This window comes from Poecilia mexicana, unplaced genomic scaffold, assembly GCF_051168715.1.
Source record: "Poecilia mexicana isolate PSO_F unplaced genomic scaffold, ASM5116871v1 scaffold_10, whole genome shotgun sequence".
NCBI classification, from domain to species: Eukaryota; Metazoa; Chordata; class Actinopteri; order Cyprinodontiformes; family Poeciliidae; genus Poecilia; species Poecilia mexicana.
Genome location: NW_028263379.1, coordinates 4,210,886 through 4,227,759, shown reverse-complemented (window position 1 = coordinate 4,227,759; position 16,874 = coordinate 4,210,886). Strand labels below are relative to the sequence as shown.

The window sequence follows — 16,874 nt, the reverse complement described above, 5'->3', positions numbered from 1 at the left end:
CAACTCCTCACCAGCTCTGGCTCCTAGTTACTCCAGTTTCATCCCACCATCTGAAAACTCTGGAAAACTGGGAAATCTAACTCCGCCTGTGACAAGCTTTGGTGTTCCTTAGGGATGCTTCACTGGACTAGGTCTTTTAAAACGGTTTTCTTGCTTCCTTTGGACCTCAGTACGATATTTTGCAGATGACATACAGATTTCTATGAGTTCTGGTAAAAAAAAAACACTTCAAGCTGCATTGAAGAGGTGAAGTTGTGGCTGAAATCTTTCTGAGATAAACATGTTGACACCACCAAACATCTAAATCTAAATATTATTGCAGTATTTTCCATTTTGCCTCGTACAGCAGCAGTTTCAGTTTCCAGTCTGTCCTCCATTGTTCATGCTGGTTTAATCTAACATGGCAGCTCTGAAAATGAAATTAATTCTTGTTTATTACATGCAACGTCTTTACTGATTGTATGCCTCTCTAATATGTTTGCCTCTTTTTAGCGGTTTGTTGTACAACAGTTGGTCAAGTCGTTGTTTTTATTTTTCTTTATGAATTGAATTATAAAGTTGAAAGAAGTTGCACTGAGCTGATTGGTGGATCATAATCTGAACCTGATGGAGTTAAACAAAATGAAGAGTTTGAATAAAATGAGACCTGTTCTGTTTATTTAAATTAAATAAACTGAACAGTTTTAAACATCTGAAAAATAAAAATAAAGTGATTATTCACCATCCTGTCTCTTCTGTCCTGCAGCACCCTCAACAATAACAACATCACCCTCATCCCACTGTCCAGCTTCAATCACATGCCCAAGCTCCGGACGCTGTGAGTACGACACACACACACACACCAATACACACATTTTTTTTCTAAATGAGTTTTATTCATTTAACTCATTTAGAGTTAAATGAATAAAACTCAGTCCTGACAGCTGAGTAACTCTTCAGATTGTAAAACTTGGTTTGATCTACTGTATTTTATTTTGGGGCGTCACTCTGAATACATGTGCACACCACACTTTTCAGATTTTTATTTCAGAATAATTTTTTTTCTAAACCATGTTTCATTTATCAGCTTTGCCTGGATTTCTCTTTGAGGAACAAACAGCAGTGTGTGTGTGTGTGTGTGTGTGTGTGTGTGTGTGTGTGTGTGTGTGTGTGTGTGTGTGTGCGTTTGTTTGTAATACCTTGTGGGGACCATTTTCCTGACATATACTACGTTGTGGGGACCGGAGCCTGGTCCCCACAAGGGGAAACCCTGTTTTTGGGTCAGGGGTCAGAGTTAGGGCTAAGGTATGAATTGAGTGTTGGTTGGTTAGGGTTAGGAAAAGGGTAAAGGTCAGGTTTAGGCTGTAGAAATGAATGGAAGTCAATGGAAAGTCCCCACAAAGATAGCAACACAAACATGTGTGTGTGTGTGTGTGTGTGTGACTGTAACTGTGTGTGTGACCTGCGACATCCTGACTCGTTGAAGCGTCCTGCAGTCAGAAGCAAATCCGTTCTTTGTCGTTTTAATCCTCCTTGTCAGTAATTAGGGCTCGGTGGGGGGGAGGGCCGGACGTGGCTATCTCCAGGTGGGGCTGTGACTATAACCTGGATTTATAATGGGGCGCAGTATTAAATCTGCCGCCCGCTGCTAGCTTCAATGTGAGTGTCTTACTCCTTAACAGGATTTGTCCTCGGCTTTATTACAAAGGCAGGCGAGCGGCTGGCTCACAAAACGCTGACAACACATTCTGCTCTTCCTCCTCTTCCTCCTGCTGCTGCTCTTCATCTGTGTGCTGCACCTGATGCTTTCTACAGCAACGGGTTAATTATATGAATACCTGTAGCCTTTTGTATTTTACATTACTTACAGTTTGGAACATTTCTGTAACTTGTTTTCTCACTGTCTGCAGCGATATTTATCATCATGATTAGAGTTTATGAATTCTCAGTGTGAGCTTTTAGAGTAAAATAAATCTTTTTAAAATCTCAACTGTTTTCTGGTTCAGATAACATTTTACACAGCAGCTCAGTCTTCAATTATAAAACAAAGAAATTTTTCATATTTTCCTGAATTTTATGTCATTTTTGTGCATAAATGAAAGTAAAGTTTGGTTAATAACCAGAGAAAATTGATATTCTTCCACATCATTTCCTGTTTTCATTCCCAGTTTTTCCATTTCTCGAGATTGAGATTACTAGTCCAGTCCAGATTAATGGTCTCTCTCCTCTTCCTCGTCTTCTTCACAGCCGTCTGCACTCCAACAGCCTCCACTGCGACTGCCACCTGGCCTGGCTCTCTGATTGGCTGAGGGCCCGGCGGGGCCTGGCCCCCTTCACACAGTGCATGTCCCCGGCCCACATGAGGGGCCTCAATGTCCCCGACGTCCAGAAGAAGGACTTCATCTGCAATGGTGAGTCAGTAGAAACATTTCATTCTGCAGTTTTCAATGAACAGCAGCTCATTTTATTGTTTGGTTCTGGTTATCAGTTTTGATAACCAGGCGATTGAATGGGAGACATGATGGAAAATAAGTATACAGCTTTTTAATATTGTAGTGCAAAACTTGCAACAATAATGCTTCTATTTTAGTTCATCAGAAGAGATGAAACAGCTGACTTATCATCGCATTTTTAAAAGTTAGTCTAGAGCGCCTGCGAGCCGAGCTAACAGTGTTGGTTTTATACGTGACGCCTGCATTGGCCAGCATTTATCTTCATAAATAAACCTTCCAGATCCTCCATTTTGAGTGAACAGTGGCATACAATCTGCACAAGTTACAAAATATGGATATGCACAAGTGTGACTAACAGACAGCTTACTGATGGCTAACAGACAGTTAATGGATGGCTAACAGAAGGCTAACTGATGGCTAACAAATGGCTAACTAATGGCTAACAGACAGCTAACTGTTGGCTAGCAGAAGGCTAACAGATGGCTAACAGACAGTTAATGGATGGCTTACAGATGGCTAACAGAAGGCTAACTGATGGCTAACAAATGGCTAACAGACAGCTTACTGATGGCTAACAGACAGTTAATGGATGGCTAACAGATGGCTAACAGAAGGCTAACTGATGGCTAACAAATGGCTAACTGATGGCTAACAAATGGCTAACAGACAGCTAGCTGATGGCTAGCAGAAGGCTAACAGATGGCTAACAGACAGTTAACGGATGGCTCACAAGCTGCTAGTGCCTGCATCACTCAATGCGTCGACTTTAAACCAGAAACACTCCGCCATTTTTGTTCGTTGCTGTTGATTAGTTTGAGCTCTGCTGCCACCTAGTGATTGAAGGACTGCTTATCATTGAAACATGAATAAAAAACATGAACGTTAAGTATTGATTTAAAATCTCGTCATTCCTCCTCGTCTTTTCTTCTTCATGTCATGCAGGATTCTTCACAGCTCCTCAGCATTTATTGCCTCTTCCTTTTATTCTGTTTCCATCTCAGCCGCTTCCTGTACCTCTGCTCTCTTCTTGCTAATATTCACTCATATTTTATGTGCATATTTTGGCAAAATAATAAGCAACATTAAGATTCAGTTTCTTCCTTTTTCATATCAAAGAGATTGCGTGTTTTCCCAAAAGGTTTTTTATGCCTCAAAATCAACGCAGCAGCCACCACCAGAGATTAAAGTTCATTCTGAGGATGCGAACCTGGCAGTAAGAAATATCCTGAAATATGAGGAAATATGGATAAAACTTCAGCTACAGCAGGAAGTAGAAATGCAGCTCCAGGCTGCAGAAGAGTTTTTTTGTTTCTGGCTTTGTGCACAAAATAACTGTTCTGAAAGAAGCAGAAACTAGCTGTCCATTGCTGATTGCAGGTCCGGCACAGACGGAGCCGAGGGCGTGTGCTCCTCAGGTCGCAGTCTGCCCCCCCAGCTGCAGCTGCAACAACAACATCGTGGACTGCCGACGGAAAGGCCTGACAGAGATCCCAGCCAACCTCCCAGAGGGCATCGTGGAAATGTAAGATAGTTTGGGTTCACTTCACTTTCCCTGCAGCTGATCAGGTTTTCTCTCTGGTTTATTGGGTTAGCATTAGCTTCTGCTAACTTATTTACATATTTAGTAGTTTAGCGTTGGTGTAGCTAAGATTTTTGTTTAATGAATTAGGGGTGAGTGAAGGTAACTTTTTGATTAGCTGTGCCCACCACTCTTAATAACCACTACTGATTTTAGTTCAGATATATATTTTCCATTACAACCATGGCGGCCATTTTGTAAAATGTCCACCAGAAAAAAGAAAGACAAGATTAAGAAAATATATATCATTGCTATGGTTCAAAATATGTAGCAATGATTTGACAACAATTTGAGAGTAAAAATTTGTTTTCCATGATGACCAAGGTGGCCATCTTGAAAAACATAAATATTGTCAATAAATATGATTTCTCTGGGTGCAGTTATGAATGATTTGACATCCAAAGTATTTATCAGTGATAAATATTGACATGTTTAGTCCAAAAAAACATTTTCCTTGATGACCGTGGTGGCCATCTTGAATTTTTCAGTGGTTAACATTTTTGTTTTGTTGTTTTTTTCCAAAAAGCAAGCCGAGTTACGTTATGTGAAAGATTTTGAAATATTTTTGATAAATTTTGGCGCTTGGATGAGGTGGTTATTTTGGGTGTATCAAAATTTATTTTACAAAACTGCAACAGAAACACTTTTTTTTTCACATCATGAGTCACATGATCAACAACAGGATGTTGCTACTGGTGTAGCACGAAGAAGACAACAACAGGAAGTAGTTGGTGGTGATGCCGCATTTTGTAAATTTTAATGATTTATTGCATAAACAAACTTTTTCATGTCCAAATTTTTGTTGTTTGATATTAGTGGAATATCGACAAAGATTTCTGCACATTTGCCAGCTATTGTCACAGCAACACAGTTTTCTAAAATAGAAGTAATAAATAGTTATTATTGTCTCTTTTATTGTTTTCACAATATTAACACAAAATATCATGATGAAACTTTTAAGTCCATGTTGCCCACAGCTAGTACCACGATGGAGGAAAAATATCTCAAACGCATCAATAAAAGTCTGAAGTTCTGATGTTACACACCCACATACACACGCACACACACACACACACACGCACACACACACACACACACACACACGTTCCACCAGGGGACATGTTTGATATCCGTATCGATCGGCGTCCCTGGCCTGTTTGTGCAGAGGACAGCTGCTTGATTGCTCTGTGACTGAAGGAGAAACTCTGCAGGACATTTCTACCACAGTTCTTTTTCCAACTCCTAATGTGACCATTGATATATAATAAACTGCATAAATTTATTTTTCCTCACCTAGCAGACATTTCATTAAATAAAATACTCTTAGTTTGTAAAACAAACTTCTTTCTATTGGTACTAATTATAAATGCCTGGAAATGACTTTGTATTACTGTTTGACTTGTGATTATTTTAGATGTATTCTAGGCTAAAAGAATAACTTTTTCCTTTTGTAGCATTTTGCTGCATTTTTGACATTTTGCAGCGCTTCGTGGTGTTTTGCTACAATTTGCTGTTTGCAACATTTTGCTCCATTTCACAGAGCCCCGCCCTCTGTATGGATTGTTTGCAGTGTTTTGCAGCATTTCACAGGGCCATGCTCTCTGTTTGGAGCGGTTGTGATGAATGTTGCCACAGACAGAAGCAGAGTTTAACAGTTTGACGTATCGGCAGTTCTTTAATGATCTTTGTGTTCATCCTCTGAATTTGCCGCCATTGTTTGCTTCCATCAGCTTCTGTTTTCATCAAGGTGTGACCCATTTTTTGTTTCACCTGTTCTGAGGTTGTTCTGCTGTAAACCTTGGAGACGTTTCAGCCAGGAGTCGGCTCCTCGGATCGGATTGGTTCTGATTGGTTCTGTCAGAACCAAAGTGTTCTGGGTTCCTCCGAGTCTGGATAGAAATCAGCTTTACTGACTGCAGATGAATGCAGTCAGAACCAGAACCAGGAAGATGTTTTGGTTTTCATTTTAATTGGATCAGAGTTTCAGATTTATCTTCATTACTGATAGAAAGGAGGCAAATATGGATGGATGGATAAAGGGAGAAAAGGAGGGATGGAGGAGGATGTGAAGGGAAGAGGAAGAAAGGGAGGATGAGGTGGGCTGGATTAGTTTCCATTCATCATCCTGACAGCCGACCCTCTGGCCGGCCTTGGGACCTCACCACACCTTCACTTTCTCTCCTCTAATTTCTCCTTTGCTGTCCTTTTTTCCCCTCCATCCTCTCCTCCTTTTCCTCCTCCTCCTCTCTTCCTCTTCCTCCACCTTCACATCCTTTAATCCTTGTCTCTTGATGTTCTGGAGTAAATCTGATGATTTTTTGGTTCATGATGGCAGTGAAGCCGGTTCTGCTCTGATGACATTCAGAGATTTATTGAAAGTAAAATGTAGAAATTTACATCTGGAGCTAAATCTTCAACTAAATGTTGAAAACCTCTGAGCTGAACTTTTAGTTTGGCTTTTAGTTTGCTTTCAACTAAAACTGATAAAGCAGAAAATCTTTTCTAATAATAATTATGGCACAGAACCAATGCAGCGGTTGCCGTTGTTGTTTATTTGTGCCGCTTTACCAACTCAGAGCTCTGTTCTAAGCTCCCTGGTCTAGTTAAAGTCCCAGGAGAATTTATGTTTGTGATGGTAGGAAAAACAGAGTCTAATGGTTTCTATGGAGACCAGGTGAGCCTGCAGCATACTGTCATCCCCAGTTTGATCAACTAAAAGTAAAGCAACTAACTAAATTTATTTTCCATACAAAAATCCCAACTGGGAACCTTTGTATTGATGTGTTTCTGGTACGTCTGTAAATCTGCCACACAGCTACATCTGCTAACAGCAGCAATGGAAGATGCTTCTCTCGGTTGATTTCTGCTTCAAACCGATCTGATTGAACACTGGAAAAGACTGTTTCAGTGTTCAAGTTGTGCTAAAAGGAAGATTGGATTCAGTATTTTTGTAAGCAAAGAATAAAAAAAACTTGAAAAAGATTAATTTCAATAACAAAACTTTTATTTCTCAATAAATAAAACTAAAATAAACATTTTGATATTAACATATGATGTATTTGCAATAGTTGAACCTACATTTATGGAGTTTGTTATTTTTCAGATTTTATTTTTTCAAATTTTTGCTTTTCAGATTTTATTTTTTCAAATCTCATTTTACAGTTTGTGTTCCTTTCTTTTCGGGGGCCTCATCCTTCCTCTGAAAAACAAGTCAAAGATTCATTTCTATTGGTCAGTGTGGAGCAGGAGCGAGCGTTGATAGAAAAATAAAATTGGAAGCAATAGACAACTGCATTGGTGTTCATTCAACTTTAAAAATTTTTATTGAGAAGTTTTTTGAATTTTCATTTTCAAAATGCTTTTTTTTCTCCAAATGTCAATTTTTGAAATATATTCCTTGTTTGCAATAATACTGAAACAAATTTCTGTTTTTGTTTTACTATTTTTATGTGATGAAAGTTCAGGCTTTAAAGTCGACCAGGGATTTTCTGACTGATGTTTTTCTTCCTGAAGCCGTTTGGAGCAGAACCTGATCAAAAGCGTCCCGCCAGGAGCGTTTACAGCCTACAAGAAGCTGAAGAGAATGTGAGTAAACTGACACACACAAGACAAAGTATTTTTTAGATACTGAAAACTTCAAATATACTCCATGAATTATATGAACATTGGGATTGTCCTTGTATTACACCTAGGTCCCGGTAATGTAAGTATGTATTCAAATCAAAAGGCATGTTAAACCACATAGACAGACACACACACACACACACACACACACACAATAATAATAATCCATATGGATCTGTTAATTTTCCTCTTCCTACCTGTTTTCTCACCTCTGTCTCTTCAGATTTCAAGACTCTCTCTCCTTTCGTTGCTCTCTGATTTTTCTCCTGATTCATTGTTTTTCACGTTTCTGATCGTTTGTCAGCGATTTTGTCCGTACTCTCATTCTGCCCACAGAGACCTGAGTAAGAACCAGATCTCCGACGTGGCGGCGGACGCCTTCAGCGGACTGCGGTCGCTTACTTCACTGTAAGTGCGTCATGCATCCTAACACACAGGACAAGAGAAAAGCAATCAGAAAGTCACTGAATAAAGGAGTTTCACATGGTGCTGAGTTTGTGTCTTCGTTTGTCCCTCACAGGGTTCTGTACGGCAACAAGATCACTGAGCTACCTAAAGGAATATTTGATGGACTTTCTTCCCTGCAGCTACTGTGAGTCTTCAGAAAACTGAAATATTTTCATCATTTTAGCTTCACGACACCAGAACAGAGAAGGAGATCGATGCAAGGTGGAAATGCAAATGAAAAGTCAGGATGTAAGAAAACAGATCGAGTCGAACAATGACTTTGTTTTTTAAATTACACAGTTAAAAATGAACAGCAGTAATTTGGGTTATTTAAAAGATGACCAGAAAAAGATGGTGATTTATTTTCAAAAGTCATGTTTTCACCATGTTAATCATTCATTCTTAAATGTCATAGTTTCAAGCATATTTAGCATGTTAAGCTATCTAGCTAAATAAATACAAGAGAATATGATGCTACATAAAGAGAAGAGAAAACAATGCAAGGCTCATGTTTCTACGCTGCATCATTTAGTACATCCAACTTTTTAAAAACAAACTGATCCTCTCCTCACAGCTTCCTGGACCTGCTGTCACCATATTGGACTCCACAGCACACCTTCAGTGGTCATAATGTTCTGCTTGTTTTCTTGACTGTTTGTGTTTCAGACTACTGAATGCCAACAAGATCAACTGTCTGAGAGTGAATGCCTTCCAGGACCTGCAGAACCTGAACCTCCTGTCTCTGTATGACAACAAGCTGCAGAGCATCAGTAAAGGCCTCTTCGCTCCGCTGCGCTCCATCAAGACTCTGTAAGTTCAAGATGGCTGCCATGGTCGTCAAAATAATGTATTTTTGAACAAAAGGTCCCAATATTTATCATAGATAAATACTTTTGGTGTCGAATCATACTTTATTGGACCTTTAGAAATCGTACTGACTGATAATATTTAGATTTTTCAAGATGGCCACCATGGTTGTCATGAAAAGGTAATTTTTGCACTGAAACTGTCAGTTTCAGTGCAAAATGTGTTTGCAGTTTCAGTTGAATGTGTTTGGTGTCAAGTCATAGCCTACATATTTTGAACCATAGAAATCATACATATTTTGTTGATCTGGTGGACATTTTACAAAATGGCTGCCGTGGCAGTAGTGGAGAATAAATGTTTGCACTAAAACTGGCTGCAGTTTTTACCAGTGGTGGCCTCAGCTAACTACAACATTAGCTTCACTAATAGCCAATTTGCCAGACAAGAATCTTACTTATGCTAAAGCTACAACTAAACACAAAACATTAGTGGAAGTTAACACTAAACATATAAAAACATTAGCAGAAGCTAATGCTAACCATTTAGACCAGTGTTTCTCCACCCTGGTCCTCAGCCCCACTGCTCTGCACGTTTTAGATGAGCCTTTATTCCAGAACAGCTGATTCAAATGATTGCATGACCATCAAGTGCTGCAGAGGCCTGTTAATCACCCAGAGATACAATTCAGGTGGCAGAAGGGAAAAACCTAAAACATGCAGGACAGGGGGGCTGAGGACCAGGTGGAGAAACACTGATTTAGACGATTGTGTCTCATCTTCTTCCAGTTGATGACTGATCTGAGATTCGCTAACAGCAAAGTCCTCAATTTCTGATTCTGTTTCATTTTATCACTTTAACATTTTATGAACATTGCGACCAAATTGGAAAATATATGATGTGACATAAAGTTTATTCAGGTCATGAAAATGGGGAACATTTTATGGCAATAATTGGCTAAAAGGCCTCCAAAACAGCGGCCATCTTGAACAATGGTGTCATTCTGAAATTAAAGTAAATGATGGGAAATGTGAAAAACATCCCACAAGAGGGCTTAAAGTTTATTTTTGAATCCATATTTGGAATATATTTACAGCAATATTGTTCATGCAACCAGCAGTATTATTATTATTATTATTATTGTTGTTGTTATTGTTGTTACCATCCTGTGTGTCTCCAGCCACCTGGCCCAGAATCCCTTCATGTGCGACTGTCACCTGAAGTGGTTGGCCGACTTCCTGTTCGATAATCCCATCGAGACCAGCGGCGCACGCTGCAGCCACCCGCGCCGCCTGGCCAACAAACGCATCAGCCAGGTCAAAGGCAAGAAGTTCAGGTGCACAGGTGAGCGACGCGCTCTGCTCTTCAAGGGTCAGGGGTCATCCTCCCTCTGATCCTTCCAGACACAGACATGTTTCATTTGGGTTTCATCTAGGACCAGACATTTATCGTTTATCATTTATTGTTTACCACTTCTTTTCACAATAAGAAGCTTAGCTCCACGTTGTTATGATAATGATGTTTAAAAAGAATTAGAAAATTATTCTTATTATCTGATTTTTAGTTTTACTATTTTCTCTTCTGTTTATTCAAAGAAAGCATCTATGAATATCGATACATTTGAAAATATGGTTAAACACAGTCATATGATCAAATGGGAATGTTTTTCAGACTTTGATAAACATCCAGAATCCAGAAAACCTGAGTCTCTGAAGAAGAAACAAACAATTTTTAATAACTAGACTTTGATGTATTTCAAGAAATAATTACATTTAATTTTCACCAATGAAAGAGTAAAAGTACCAGTAACACTTTTTAACATCTGTTTTTCTTGACATTTTTACATAATTTTTTCATCAATATCAACATCTGATAGAAAGAAATTTATCCACCTCTCTCTCTTTTGTGAAAGTTGTATGTTTTTCTTTATTTAAAAAACTAAAAAAATAGCAAAGAAATTAGGATTAAAAAAATACATTATTTCAAAAAATATCTCTTTATTCTAAAGGTTGTATTTACTTAGCTGGACTCTGTAGGGTAAAGGCTACAGACGTCTGGATTAGATCAAAGCAGATTCAGGTGTTAGAATGGCCTAGTCAAAGTCCAGACCTGAATTTAATGAGAATCTATGAAAAGCTGATGTTCTCCATCCAGTCTGCTTGAGCTGGAGATGACAGATGGGAAAAAATTTTTTTTATCACAAATAACCTGCTTTGCTTCTTTATTGTTTTTCAATTATTACACTGTGAGATCCATGTGCTGCATTGACAGGAAGTCTGAGGGGGCGTGAAGACTTTCTGACATGAAATGATTTCTGTCGTTTCCTCCGCCTCCAGCCTCTTACAGAGCTGCTGCATGTTTTCCTGCCAGCAGGGCGGCGCTGTTTCAGATCTGTTTCCGACTCATGTCTTGTCAGAGGGTTGTTCCCCGTCACGTTCTTGTTGTTGTTCCCAGGTTTTAAATTCTCGACTGCCTCGGTTCTCGCTAAGCGCCACCTGTAGCTCCGCCCCTTGCCACGCCCTGTTGGAGGCGGCAGCCTCTGCTTCAGCTATTCCTGTCTGTCGCTTCTCCTTCCTGTGCTCCCCCCGCTGCCTCCTCCTCTTGACCCCTGACCTCTCTCTGCCCCCTCTGCCCCTGATTGACTGGTGCAGCTCTCTGTCGCCCCGCCTTCCTCCTGTGTGGACCTTCATTCTGATTGGTTCTGCAGCTGTCTCTTGTGCTTGATCTAACCATGTGGCCCCGCCTACTGTGACATCACATGGTTCCGTCAAGCGCCAGGGACCGCGCGGCACACGCCCTCATGCCTCTCCCGGCCAATCACACACCTCGGAGCCTGTAGGGGTTTGGCTCTGACCCCTCTGACGCCGTGAGAACATTCTGCTTTATCTTTGTTGCACAATCATAATCTGACGTCAGACATTCCAAATTTCAGCGCTGACTGACGGTAAAACTTCACAGAGCTGGTTGCAGGTGGAGATTTTCATTTTAATGTGTTTTTTCCCCTTAAAAATGTTAAAATATTTTTTTTGCACTTTCCTTCAGTTTGACTCCTGCTTCCTGTTCTCTGCTCCTTCACTTCCTCTTAGCACAGCACCACTTCCTGTTAGCGCTGGTCGTGCTACTCTCGTACATTTTCCTCATTGAATAAGACTTGTTTAATAACAGAGGTGAATTCCTCTGGGGTTAAAGGTCATGTGTCCGCTGGATGAATTATCTTTTAAAGTTTCTGAATGTTTTGTATCAACATTTTGAATCCACAGCTCCCTCCTCAGTTTGGTGTTTTTATTTTTTTCTGTCTTCTTGCTGGTTTTAATCTCCTGCCCCTCTTCTTTCTCTCTGTTTCTGTGTCCTCCACTGTGGCTCGCCCCCTGCAGGTCAGGAGGATTACCGCAGTCGGCTGAGTGGGGAGTGTTTCCAGGATCTGGTGTGTCCGGAGAAATGTCGCTGTGAAGGCACCGTGGTGGACTGTTCCAACCTCAAACTGACCCGGATTCCTCCGCACATCCCTGAACACACCACCGACCTGTAAGAAACAGAAAACGTCTGCAATCGAAAGCATGCATGTTAGCATCGCTTTGCATCATGATGTCAGTCTAGAATAGTCAGTCTGACACCATCAGACCGAGTATTGTCAGACATCAGTTCTGACATGATGATGTCAGATCAGTAGAATATTCTTCTACTGACAGAAACTGATAATTCACGTTAATAATGCTGCTACGTCTGGAGGAATAGATCTCTCCTAAAAGAACATAAAAACAATTTGTAGACGTTTCTGGAGACGCTTCTTGAGGTCTGGTGGACAAAATGACCGTCGCTACACCCATAAGCCAGGGGAAGCATCCCAACTGTGAAGAACGGCACCATGCTGCCTAACTTGGCTTTTCATTTTTTGTTTTCTTTCTTGTGACATTTATGCTGCTTACCATCTGATGGTCCGGTCGACCCGGTTCTACTGGAACCAGAACATCTGCTCCTCCTCCATCTGCTGTGGTTCTGAGTCAAACCAGCCTGTTCCCCTCCTGGCCTGTGGAGGCGCTGCACCAAGAACCACTGAGGGAAACGACACAAAAACCTCTGAAGACTCTGAGAGCAACTTCCTTCTTCACCAGATGGAAACAAGATGGAGGATTTTAGCGGTTGGAGGATTTCTCTTTAGGCTAAAGACCAGGAGCCATTTCTGCTGCTAGCGCTAGGCTAGCATGTTAGCCTTGGTTGTATTTACCCAGAATGCCACTTACTGCTTTTGGAGTGGTCTCTGGTCCGGTTGGCGTTCACATTCAAACTGAACCAGAGTTCACTTCAACCAAACCCAGACCGAGGTTTGGAGGACCAGAGGTCAGAGGTCAATTAGCGTTCACACCTCACAACTGAACTGAACTTTATAGAACAATGGACAGGAAGAGGTGTGTCATCCAAACAGGAAGAGGCGTGTCCTCCCGGCCTTGTCAGGGAATCCGAGCTGCTGATTTCTTTCTGCTCCCTGAAGAGGAAGATGATCCGCTTCTCTTCGGCTGCAGGTCGGATGGTGAACTAATCAGAAAATGTGAAGCGTTTCGATGAACTGCAGCAGGAAACGGCGCATCATTTCCACCAAAACTCTTCAGGGTTTTTATAAATCATTGTGGTTTTACTTCATCCAGGTCTCTCCGTGTTTTAATGCCACGCATATCAATAGAAAGAGTTCCCTGGAGCTGAGCTTTCACTTTCATCCTGCAGTTCACACACACACACACATCCTCTTAGCAGCACCTTTTTAGTACAAATGACCTCAATAAAGCAGATGTCTGGCTTGCTATCTGCCCAGCTGTTTTCTCTGGGCTCAGGGCGATGCGGCTATTGATGACTACATAGAAAAGATTCATCACTCTTCCTCCTCCTCTCTTTTATTTCTTCATCGTTCTTTGTTTTCCGCTGCATCATAGTTCAGAGCTCTGTGTTTCCTCGCTGCATGTGAAACAGAAAATAAATGAATCAACTTCCATCTCTGCCCTGTTCTCTGCAGGCGGCTAAACGACAATGAAATCTCTGTCCTGGAAGCTGCTGGGACGTTCAGGAAGCTGCCCAACCTCAAGAAAATGTATGTTTATTTCCAAACACGCTTCTCATCTGAACTGTTTTTATTTTCACTCATGAGAGACTCACTTTGTTTTATGACTCAGATCAACAGCTTCATTAGGATGAGGCGTTTAAAGCAGGTTAAAGGGAGACTTTTGAGATTCTTATGATTAGAAATGTTAAAACCTTTGAATCAGTGTCCTTTCAGCTCACTGTCACATAAAATCAAAGGAAAATAAAATAATTAGTTTCAGGATGAAATGAGGAGACGTTTCCCTTTGGCCTTTTCTTTAATTGATAAGACGAACAGCCAATCAAATCAGAGGGTTTATCAGCGACTGACCAATCAGAGGAACCAAAGTTCTCCAGGTTTCTCTTAACAAACATGGATTTGGTGGAAAATAATCTGAAAAATGTTGTCAGTGTGGAAGATCCAACAATCATCCACTTCGGTTTATTTAATTTCTAAATACAGAGTCTGGAAAAATGTAGAATTTGGATAAATATCTGTTCATCTACATGCAAGTATACCTGTAATTTTTATTCACAAGTACATCGTATGCTTCATGGTTAAACCAAAGATGAATTCATCCAAATCAGTAACTGTGAGCTGCAGCTACAAATCTAAACAGTTTCTTTATGAAACGTTTTCAGGAACCAATGTTCATACACCGCCTGGCGCCATGGCAACAAGACTCCACCCACAACCTGTCATAATAAAACTACGATCAAAACATTTAGAAGCGTTTAACTACTCAGTTCATCCGACACAACCACGCATAGAAACAATGATTGAAAATGTGAAATAATAAATAATGATCAATAGAAAACAAATATCTTCCAGAACCTGATCATTCAAACAGCGTTGATCCTGCTGGCCGTAAAACCCAGATTATTTTTTTTCTGCTGATCGTCAAACAGACTAATGAGAATGTTTAAGCAATAAAACCAAAAACACCATAATTAAGCTTTCATATTGTTCCTTGTTATTTAACAAATAAAATGGAAGTTATCAGCCACCAGAGAGCAGAAAGCCATCAGGATGTTAAAATAAAACAAATTTTAAAAATCCTGGGCTCAGCGCTGCTTTACGACTCAAACAAAACATTCAGTTTTCCACCAGCAGCTGAGATTCGTATGAGTGAACCTGATGTCAGGTTCTGGACCTAACGTCAGGTTCTGGACCTAACGTCAGGTTCTGGATTTAACGTCAGGTTCTGGATTTAACGTCAGGTTCTGGACCTAACGTCAGGTTCTGGATTTAACGTCAGGTTCTGGACCTAACGTCAGGTTTTGGATTTAACGTCAGGTTCTGGACCTAACGTCAGGTTCTGGACCTAACGTCAGGTTCTGGACCTAACGTCAGGTTCTGGATTTAACGTCAGGTTCTGGACCTAACGTCAGGTTCTGGACCTAACGTCAGGTTCTGGACTTAATCTGGACCTAACGTCAGGTTCTGGATTTAACGTCAGGTTCTGGACCTAACGTCAGGTTTTGGATTTAACGTCAGGTTCTGGACCTAACGTCAGGTTCTGGACCTAACGTCAGGTTCTGGACCTAACGTCAGGTTCTGGATTTAACGTCAGGTTCTGGACCTAACGTCAGGTTCTGGACTTAATCTGGACCTAACGTCAGGTTCTGGATTTAACGTCAGGTTCTGGACCTAACGTCAGGTTCTGGATTTAACGTCAGGTTCTGGATTTAACGTCAGGTTCTGGACCTAACGTCAGGTTCTGGATTTAACGTCAGGTTCTGGATTTAACGTCAGGTTCTGGACCTAACGTCAGGTTCTGGATTTAACGTCAGGTTCTGGACCTAATGTCAGGTTCTGGATTTAACGTCAGGTTCTGGATTTAACGTCAGGTTCTGGATTTAACGTCAGGTTCTGGATTTAACGTCAGGTTCTGGATTTAACGTCAGGTTCTGGATTTAACGTCAGGTTCTGGATTTAACGTCAGGTTCTGGACCTAACGTCAGGTTCTGGACCTAACGTCAGGTTCTGGATTTAACGTCAGGTTCTGGACCTAACGTCAGGTTCTGGACCTAACGTCAGGTTCTGGATTTAACGTCAGGGTCTGGACCTAACGTCAGGTTCTGGATTTAACGTCAGGTTCTGGATTTAACTCAAGTTCTGGATTTAACGTCAGGTTCTGGACCTAACGTCAGCTTCTGGACTTAATCTGGACCTAACGTCAGGTTCTGGATTTAACGTCAGGTTCTGGACCTAACGTCAGGTTCTGGATTTAACGTCAGGTTCTGGACCTAACGTCAGGTTCTGGATTTAACGTCAGGTTCTGGATTTAACGTCAGGTTCTGGATTTAACGTCAGGTTCTGGACCTAACGTCAGGTTTTGGATTTAACGTCAGGTTCTGGACCTAACGTCAGGTTCTGGACCTAACGTCAGGTTCTGGATTTAACTCAAGTTCTGGATTTAACGTCAGGTTCTGGATTTAACGTCAGGTTCTGGACCTAACGTCAGGTTCTGGATTTAACGTCAGGGTCTGGACCTAACGTCAGGTTCTGGATTTAACGTCAGGTTCTGGATTTAACTCAAGTTCTGGATTTAACGTCAGGTTCTGGATTTAACGTCAGGTTCTGGACCTAACGTCAGGTTCTGGATTTAACGTCAGGTTCTGGATTTAACGTCAGGTTCTGGACCTAACGTCAGGTTCTGGATTTAACGTCAGGTTCTGGACCTAACGTCAGGTTCTGGATTTAACGTCAGGTTCTGGATTTAACGTCAGGTTCTGGATTTAACGTCAGGTTCTGGACCTAACGTCAGGTTCTGGATTTAACGTCAGGTTCTGGACCTAACGTCAGGTTTTGGATTTAACGTCAGGTTCTGGACCTAACGTCAGGTTCTGGACCTAACGTCAGGTTCTGGACCTAACGTCAGGTTCTGGATTTAACTCAAGTTCTGGATTTAACG

The 16,874-nt window shown here is 41.0% G+C and overlaps 1 protein-coding gene across 1 annotated transcript in view; it reads left to right on the top strand.

The window, feature by feature from the left end:
• The window catches only part of slit3 (slit homolog 3 (Drosophila)), a 234,923-nt gene that overhangs the window by 163,388 nt on the left and 54,661 nt on the right, over window positions 1-16,874 (top strand). The window contains exons 7-16 of the mRNA XM_015005503.2: window positions 746-817; window positions 2,227-2,390; window positions 3,810-3,954; window positions 7,525-7,596; window positions 7,972-8,043; window positions 8,156-8,227; window positions 8,749-8,892; window positions 10,067-10,230; window positions 12,261-12,411; window positions 13,892-13,966. Of these exons, the coding sequence (XP_014860989.1) occupies window positions 746-817; window positions 2,227-2,390; window positions 3,810-3,954; window positions 7,525-7,596; window positions 7,972-8,043; window positions 8,156-8,227; window positions 8,749-8,892; window positions 10,067-10,230; window positions 12,261-12,411; window positions 13,892-13,966 (1,131 nt within the window). The remainder of the gene's footprint in view (window positions 1-745; window positions 818-2,226; window positions 2,391-3,809; window positions 3,955-7,524; window positions 7,597-7,971; window positions 8,044-8,155; window positions 8,228-8,748; window positions 8,893-10,066; window positions 10,231-12,260; window positions 12,412-13,891; window positions 13,967-16,874) is intronic.